The 9,411-nt window shown below is 36.0% G+C and overlaps 1 protein-coding gene across 3 annotated transcripts in view; it reads right to left on the bottom strand.

Moving 5' to 3' along the window:
- Positions 1-1,809: 1,809 nt before the first annotated feature.
- LOC133609369 (uncharacterized) overlaps positions 1,810-9,411 on the bottom strand; it is a 31,414-nt gene continuing 23,812 nt past the window's right edge. For all 3 annotated transcript variants that reach the window (XM_061964913.1, XM_061964911.1, XM_061964912.1), the window contains exons 13-16: positions 9,140-9,298; positions 4,739-4,899; positions 4,573-4,663; positions 1,810-1,994 (exon numbers count right to left, since the gene is read on the bottom strand). In XM_061964913.1, the coding sequence (XP_061820897.1) occupies positions 1,912-1,994; positions 4,573-4,663; positions 4,739-4,899; positions 9,140-9,298 (494 nt within the window). In that variant the 3' untranslated portion in view covers positions 1,810-1,911. The remainder of the gene's footprint in view (positions 1,995-4,572; positions 4,664-4,738; positions 4,900-9,139; positions 9,299-9,411) is intronic.

Below are 9,411 nucleotides of genomic sequence, written 5' to 3'. Positions count from 1 at the left end.
TGGCAACTCATCTAAATGATAAAATGATGGTAACTAATATCAAATAAAACATTTGGATGGATGGTAACTAATGTCAATTATACCATTACTTTATTAATATTAACTATAACATTATGGTAACTAATCTAAATTATACGATTATGTAATTAATATTGATTCTAGCATTATGTTACTATTATTAATCATAACATTATGATAACTAATGTAAAATATTACAGTATGGTAACTAATATAAATTATTAGGGCTGCAACTAACAACTAATTTGATAATCGATGAATCTGTCGATTACTTCGATTAATAATCGGATAAAAGAGACAAACTACATTTCTATCCTTTTCAGTATTTTATTGGAAAAAAACAGCATACTGGCACCATACTTATTTTGATTATTGTTTCTCAGCTGTTTGTAAATGTTGCAGTTTATAAATAAAGGTTTATAAAAAAAATAAAAGTAGCCTCTGCGCATGCGCATAGCATAGATCCAACAAATTGATGACTAAATTAATCGCCAACTATTTTTATAATCGATTTTAATCGATTAGTTGTTGCAGCCCTATAAATTATACCATTACATTATTAATATAAATTAGAACTATTATGGCAACTAATGTAAATCATACCATTACGTTAATATTAATTATAACATTATGGTAACTAATCTAAATTATACCATTATGTAATTTATATTAATTATAACATTATGGTAACTAATATAAATTATACCATTATGTAACTAATATTAATTATAACATTATGGTAACTAATCTAAAATATAACATTATGGTAACTAATTTAAATTATACGATTATGTAATTAATATTTATTATAATATTACGGTAACTAATATAAATTATACCATTATGTACCTAATATTAATTATAACATTATGGTAACTAATTTAAATTATACCATTATGTAATTAATATTCATTATAACATTATAGTAACTAATAGAAAATATAACATTATGGTAACAAATGTAAATTATAACATTGTGGTAACTAATATAAAATATAACAGTATGGTAACAAATGTAAATTATATACAATTATGGTAAATAATATAAAATATAACATTATCGTAACTAATATAAATTACATAAAAGTATGGTTAATATAAAATATAACATAATGATAAATATAATTTATAACATTATGGTAAATAATACAAATTATAACATTATGTTAACTAATCTAAATTATATAAAATTATGGTGAATAATATAAAATATAACATTCTGGTAAGTAATTTTTTTTTTAAGATTAGGCAACTAATGTCATTTAATTGCATTATGGTAAATAATGGATATTATAACATTATGGTAAATAACACAAAATATTGTGGTAAATATTGTAAATTATATAACATTATGTAACTCATAAATGATGCCACGGTAAATAATATAAAATAAAACATTATGAAAAAATATATATATATACCGGTATACAACATTATGGTAAACAATATGAATTATATAATGTTATGGTAACTAATATAAATTATATACAATTATGGTAAATAATAAAGAATATAACATGGTAAATAATATAAATTGTATAACATTATGGTAACTAATATAAATGATATACAATTATGGTAAACAATATAAAATAAAACATTATGGTTAATATGAATCATACAAAATAATGGTAAACAATATTAAATATAACATTATGTTAAATAATAAAAATGAAATAAGATTATGGTAACTAATATAAAACAAAACATGGTAGACAGCAGCGGAAGACAAAATACAATAAGCACATTCAAATGTTGGTGTCAAACAAAATCCTGCATAAAAAACAGATATTGTGACAAAAATGAACACATTTTATTACTATAATTTCATAAAAAATATTCACATGAGCTCCGAAAAGAGTTTTTAAGTATCAAAAAAATAATACGCACTCCTCAGTCTGGACTCTCTGCCACCATTCTGGTGAAGGTGAGAACTGCAGGCAGGGCCACCAGGTTGTGGAGGCTGTAGGCGTGGCCTGTGGGCAGAGATGCAACTTTCAAATGATGCCCACGAATGATAACACAAATCAATTACAGTGGAACCACCATTTACCAACTGAATTGGTCCTTGAACGAGGTTTGTAAATCGAAACGTTCCTATAATGAAGCTATTTCACCTTAAAAAACGATGGAAATATGAATAAAGGCTTCCAACCTCGACAACATAAAGAGGTGATGGACCAACTTACTATTTATTGACAAAGTAAACTGTACTGTATGCGCTGCTCTGCCAACACGCACACACAGAAGTATCTTTGGTGCCCCCACAAACGGTCAGAAATCCCCAAAATCCCTAACTTTAACAACCATATAGGTGATGGATCAACTTACTATTTATTAACAAACTAAACTGTACTGTATGCGCTGCTCTGCCAGCACGCACACACAGAAGTATCTTTGGTGCCCTCACAAATTATCAGAAATCACAAAAATCTCTAACGTTATCGACCATATAGAGGATGGATCAACTTATTGTTTACTAACATACTAAATTATACTGTATGCGCTGCTCTGCCAATACGCACAAACAGAAGTATCTTTGGTGCCCTCACAAACGATCCGAAATCACAAAAATCCCTAACTTTAACGACCATATTGCTGCAATACTGAACATTTTAAAAAGCAAAATCCACCCACATCAACATCTGCAAGGAGCAGACAAAGGGAGAAGGAAGGTGGCGGTGAGGAGGATGGGATGGAGATTTGGGGGGGCGTGCGTGCGCTCTTGCACTGCTGAACGAGAGGTAGTGTCTTTTCCTCCACGTGAAATAAGTAGAGGTGCGAATCTTTGGGCACCTCACGATTCTATCACAATTTAGGAGCTACAATTCAATAAAAATTTGACGATTGATGCATCTTTAATGTACCGTATTTTCCAGACCATAGGGCGCACTGCCGATGAGCGGGTCGATTCAGATATTTTTTCATACAAAAGGCGTACCGGATTAAAAGGCGCATTAAAGGAGTCATATTATGATTTGTTTTCTAAATGTAAAATACTTCCTTGTGGTCTACATAACATGTAATGGTGGTTATTTGGTCAAAATGTTGCACAGGTGATGTTTTACAGATCATCTTAAAGTCGCTTTCTGACAGTCGCATTAGGATGCACCGTTTTGTGGGCGGTCTTATTTACGTGGCTCACCTTCGACAGCGTCTTCTCCCCGTCATCTTTGTTGTAGCGGTGTAGCGTGCAAGGACGGGGGTGGAAGAAGTGTCAAAAGATGCAGCTAACTGTTTTAATGACATTCAGACTTTACTTCAATCAATAACGGAGCAGCATCTCCTAATCCGTGGCTCACTGGTGCAACAACAACGCCGGAAATGTGTGCCGTGAAAAAACATCCGACCTGAACTCTCTAATAACTAAAGTTCCATGGGTGAATGATCTAAAACCACTACACCAGTAATTTTTAGCGCTTCCATAGCGATATGCAAGTTAGAACTTTACACTACTTCATATTAGAAATGGCAACAGCAGAGGATGAATGCCCCATAACAAGAAGAAGAGAAAAAGAAGACGCTTGTTGACTACAGACTACAGTGACGGACGTGCGCAAATGTTCAGGATTTATGCAAATCCCAAATACACATCAGCAGGTACCAGAAGGTAAGAAAAGTTGGTTTTGCATAATATTGCAAAACAAAACAGCAGATAATATGTCTGCTAATGGGTGTCATTTTGCGGTCCTTGTACACGCACCATAGTAATACTCGTATGTTGACAATCCATCAAGCGGTGCGGCTTCATAGCTTACCAAACTCGTACCAAAACATTTTGACAGATTTTTGAGTGCCGTGTGCAATGTTCTATATTCTCAATGGAGCACTTAAAGTTGTGGTGTTGTTTATAAGTGTCATCCTGCAGTCTACACGTATCTCTTATCTTTGACTGCCATCCACTGGTCACACTTATCATTACACTATGTACCAAATAATATAGCTTCGAGGTCGGTATCCACAACCAGAATGATTCCGTACATTAGGCGCGCCGGGCTATAAGATTCCGTACATTAGGCGCGCCGGGCTATAGGGCGCACTGTCAATTTTTTAGAAAATGAAAGGCTTTTAAGTACGCCTTATAGTCCGAAAAATATGGTATATTGAAGCAGTTTCTTTTCACTAAATAAGCATTCATCACTTGCAACTTTTAAAAACAGTGCATTTGTAATAACAATTGATTCCAATGACATTTATTAAATTAATGGAAATGTGTGCAAAAGTGGCACATAGTAAGTAAGTGCCCTTAAATAAGGACCTGGTCGGATCTCTGGTAAGGCTGCTGTCAGCCAAATTTTAGAACTGTCTGCGTTACGTTATTAGAATTAATAAATAATCGATTACTGAGATTCACTAATAGATTTTACAACTGCTCATGTCTAAACTGCGATGCATCTAAAAATCTATTATTTCCCCACCTCAAGAAATAAGTCTGCTTTAGCATATTTGTCCAGAAAAGTGCGGTCACGTCACAGTTAAATCTTGCTGTCGTGCGAAACTGCCACGTCAATGCTTCCATACTAGTCCGCAAATAAATCAGGCGTGTATTCTTACCACATGGCACAATGAAGGACTGCCCCGCTTGGAAACAGGACTCCTGGCAGTTGATGGAGACTTTGACGGAGCTCGTGAGCAGGTTGAAAACCTTGAGGGGCCAACAAAATATCAGTCGATAGGATGAAGTCATCTTGTTTTAAGCGCGTGGGACATGTCTGCTGACCATGGTGGCGCTGTGGTCCACCCATAGAGGTTTCTTCATGAAGGAGCCCAGCAGCATCTTCCCGTTAGAGATGTTCCCGCAGTTCAGGTCCTCCATGACGCCTATGAGTCTGTCGCGATGGTTGTACCAATCAAAGTGGTCGGGGAGGAACTTGCAAACACCTGCCAGACCGAGGGTTGTCCCAGAAAAATAAGGTTTTTAAGGATATTTGTTTCTCTGAAAGAGTTAGTTTGCAGTTATTGGATTTCACAGAAATCAACCATGATGTTGATTGTGGGCCGCAGTGAACAACCACATCCAGCAGATGGAGCTGTGACGAAAAATACTCCCTATGCACTTTTCAATGAGGTGCGCACACTGCGAGAGTCTCGTTTGTTCACGTGTGGTTAACCTCTTAAGGCCCAAGCTGTTTGTTTACATGCTTTTTTTTTTATTTCTCATTGCTATTTGGGCTTATTGGACCCTAATTTGAATAAAAACTAAAAATCATCTTTTGATATGATGTACTTAGTCCATAAGTACACAAACGTGTACTTAATGTGTAGTGACATGCTAATTTGTATTTTTACACTTTTTTCCCCCAAATTCCATTGTATGTTATACTCTTCTGACACCACCAGATAGCAGTATAAGTGTCCATATGTCGGCATAAGACCCCAATTTAGTAGTGTACACAATTTTGGAAATAAGCTAAAATGTGCCGTCCACGCATGTGGCCAGTAAGGCCTTTAGAGGTTTTAAAGGGGAACTGCAATTTTTTGTGGAATTTTGCCTAAAGTTCACAATCTTTATGAGAGACAAGAAGATAAAAAAATTTTAACGTGTAAAAATTGTTTCTTCTTGGTGGCTAGCAATGGCTAATGGGAGCAATCATTTCTACCTCTATAGCACTTTAAAGATGCATTCAAAAAGCATCAACAATACTTAATTTACGTTCTGTAACCAGTATAATAACCAAGCTGTAGCAACATTGTTATTGTAAGAGAGAACACTGAGGAACTCTTTTTCTAGCGTACTAACGTATTAGCCGTAAAAGCTAACTCGGGACAGCGATGAGCTAGCTTGTAAGTCAACATTAATTGCGTTTGACTTTGTAATACACAACACTGTGATAGAACACCAATCACTACTGACTGAAAAACATGAACACTTACATTACAGTATCTGTAAAGTATAATTTCATGTTTTGTTTGTACACAGCTAGCCATACAGTGTATGTACTGTAGTTGTAATAACACGCATGACATGTTGTGTGTATCACGATCAATATAAAGTGTGACTCACTCCATGGACTGTTGTGCGTTTAGTCCAGCTGGCTGGGGACGTTTTTCCGGTTTATTTGGGTAAGCACTTCATTTATGTCGCAATAGCTTGACTCCAAGTTCTACATTTACAGCGTCGTCACTTTCACCTCACTCTCTCTGCTGTCGTCTGCTCCAACGTCTCAGAATTTCTTCGTGCTGGCTTCTAGAAGCAGTAGTTCATCCTCCGTATATTCACCTCCAAAAAGATAAGGTTGTGAATCCTCATTTGTCCAAAAATAGCCGTCTTTGTAGTCTGTTACCAAGTCTGCCATGATTACAACACAGACACACGTTTGTTTCCGGAAGTCTGACGTGTGTTGCTATGGAAATGGACATCAATGCGCTGAAGAAATCAGTCCCGGCCTTGATTTAAATGATGAAAATACGGTAAATATTGTACATATTACATATTGATATGAAGGTGTGTGTTACTACATTATATATATACTTGCAGTGTGTATATTGTACATATTACATATTGTTATGAAGGTGTCTGTTACTACATTATATATATATATATATATATATATATATATATATATATATATATATATATATATATATATATATATATATATATATATGTCTTAATAAGATTATCCAAAAAATAGTGCTCGATACCGTGGTAGAGCGCAATATATGTATGTGTGGGAAAAATCACAAGACTACTTCATCTCGTCCAACACATACATATATATATATATGTATGTATATATATATATATTATATATATATACATATATATATATATATATATACAGTGGGGCAAAAAAGTATTTAGTCAGCCACCGATTGTGCAAGTTCTCCCACTTAAAATGATGACAGAGGTCTGTAATTTTCATCATAGGTACACTTCAACTGTGAGAGATAGAATGTGAAAAAAAAATCCAGGAATTCACATTGTAGGAATTTTAAAGAATTTATTTGAAAATTATGGTGGAAAATAAGTATTTGGTCACTTCAAACAAGGAAGATCTCTGGCTCTCACAGACCTGTAACTTCTTCTTTAAGAAGCTCTTCTGTCCTCCACTCGTTACCTGTATTAATGGCACCTGTTTGAACTTGTTATCTGTATAAAAGACACCTGTCCACAGTCTCAAACTGTCAGACTCCAAACTCCACTATGGCCAAGACCAAAGAGCTGTCGAAGGACACCAGGAAAAGAATTGTAGACCTGCACCAGACTGTGAAGAGTGAATCTACAATAGGCAAGCAGCTTGGTGTGAAAAAATCAACTGTGGGAGCAATTATCAGAAAATGGAAGACATACAAGACCACTGATAATCTCCCTCGATCTGGGGCTCCACGCAAGATCTCATCCCGTGGGGTCAAAATGATCATGAGAACGGTAAGCAAAAATCCCAGAACCACACGGGGGGACCTGCTGAATGACCTGCAGAGAGCTGGGACCAAAGTAACAAAGGTTACCATCAGTAACACACTACGCCGACAGGGAATCAAATCCTGCAGTGCCAGACGTGTCCCCCTGCTTAAGCCAGTGCATGTCCAGGCCCGTCTGAAGTTTGCCAGAGAGTACATGGATGATACAGCAGAGGATTGGGAGAATGTCATGTGGTCAGATGAAACCAAAATAGAACTTTTTGGTATAAACTCAACTCGTCCTGTTTGGAGGAAGAAGAATACTGAGTTGCATCCCAAGAACACCATACCTACTGTGAAGCATGGGGGTGGAAACATCATGCTTTGGGACTGTTTTTCTGCTAAGGGGACAGGCCGACTGATCCGTGTTAAGGAAAGAATGAATGGGGCCATGTATCGTGAGATTTTGAGCCAAAACCTCCTTCCATCAGTGAGAGCTTTGAAGATGAAACGTGGCTGGGTCTTCCAGCATGACAATGATCCCAAACACACCGCCCGGGCAACGAAGGAGTGGCTCCGTAAGAAGCATTTGAAAGTCCTGGAGTGGCCTCGCCAGTCTCCAGACCTCAACCCCATAGAAAATCTGTGGAGGGAGTTGAAAGTCTGTGTTGCTCGGCGACAGCCCCAAAACATCACTGCTCTCGAGAAGATCTGCATGGAGGAATGGGCCAAAATACCAGCTACTGTGTGTGCAAACTTGGTAAAGACCTATAGTAATCGTTTGACCTCTGTTATTGCCAACAAAGGTTATATTACAAAGTATTGCGTTGAATTTTTGTTATTGACCAAATACTTATTTTCCACCATAATTTACAAATAAATTCTTTAAAAATCCTACAATGTGAATTCCTGGATTTTGTTTTTCACATTCTGTCTCTCACAGTTGAAGTGTACCTATGATGAAAATTACAGACCTCTGTCATCATTTTAAGTGGGAGAACTTGCACAATTGGTGGCTGACTAAATACTTTTTTGCCCCACTGTGTATATATATATATATATACATACATATATATATATATATATACATATATATATATATATATATATATATATATATATATATATATATATATATATATATATATATATACTTGCAATGTGTATATTTTACATATTACATATTGTTATGAAGGTGTGTGTTACTACATTATATATATACTTGCAGTGTGTATATTGTACAAAAACACATATTGTTATGAAGGTGTCTGTTACTACATATATATACTTGCAGTATGTATATTGTACATATTACATATTGTTATGAAGGTGTATGTTACTACATTATATACATATACGTGCAGTGTGTATATTGTACATATTACATATTGCTATGAAGGTGTCTCTTACTACATTATGTATATAAAACGTTGATGGAGGGTTTGAAAGTTGTTCAGAGACTTTAAAGCTACAACGGTGACTCCCATCTGATGCATCTTCCAAGCGTTTTTTATCATCTTTAAAATCCTACAAAAAAAGAATGTGTTCTTGTCCTCAAAATATTTGTGAACGATAGGCAAAATTCCAAAAAAAGTGCAGTTCCCCTTCAACTTAATGATCTCTGCACATCTATGATTGCTGCTACTGTCTGTTCGGCTAGATATAGATTTAGGTTACAGCGCCACCTTGTGTTTTTCTCAAAGCACCTAATAGCAGGACGTGGTTATTTTTTTGTGCAAAGCATTCGGCCAGAGGCAAGCAGACATGCCCTTCTTACCGTTTCCCTCATTTCCTCCGAAGGTGGTGGGCCACAGAGTCCTGAGCCACTCGGTGATGAGGGCGCGGTCATTGGTCTCCAGGACGGTAGGTTTGAGAGGAGGAGCGCACAGGTCACGCACCGACAGCTCAGCAACCACGGGACTGGACGATAAAGGGCCTGCAACCAAGACAGCTTGCTTTAAAACATGCAGATGATGATTGTTTTGCTCTCCTACATGGAAGTGGAATGTCACCAGCAAATAACCAACAGCAGCACAAGTCTGTCTGTTT

The sequence above is a fragment of the Nerophis lumbriciformis genome, linkage group LG07 (assembly GCF_033978685.3).
Source record: "Nerophis lumbriciformis linkage group LG07, RoL_Nlum_v2.1, whole genome shotgun sequence".
Lineage (NCBI taxonomy): Eukaryota > Metazoa > Chordata > Actinopteri > Syngnathiformes > Syngnathidae > Nerophis > Nerophis lumbriciformis.
The sequence above is the reverse complement of the archived record's forward strand: the minus strand, read 5'-3'. Positions and strand labels throughout refer to the sequence as shown.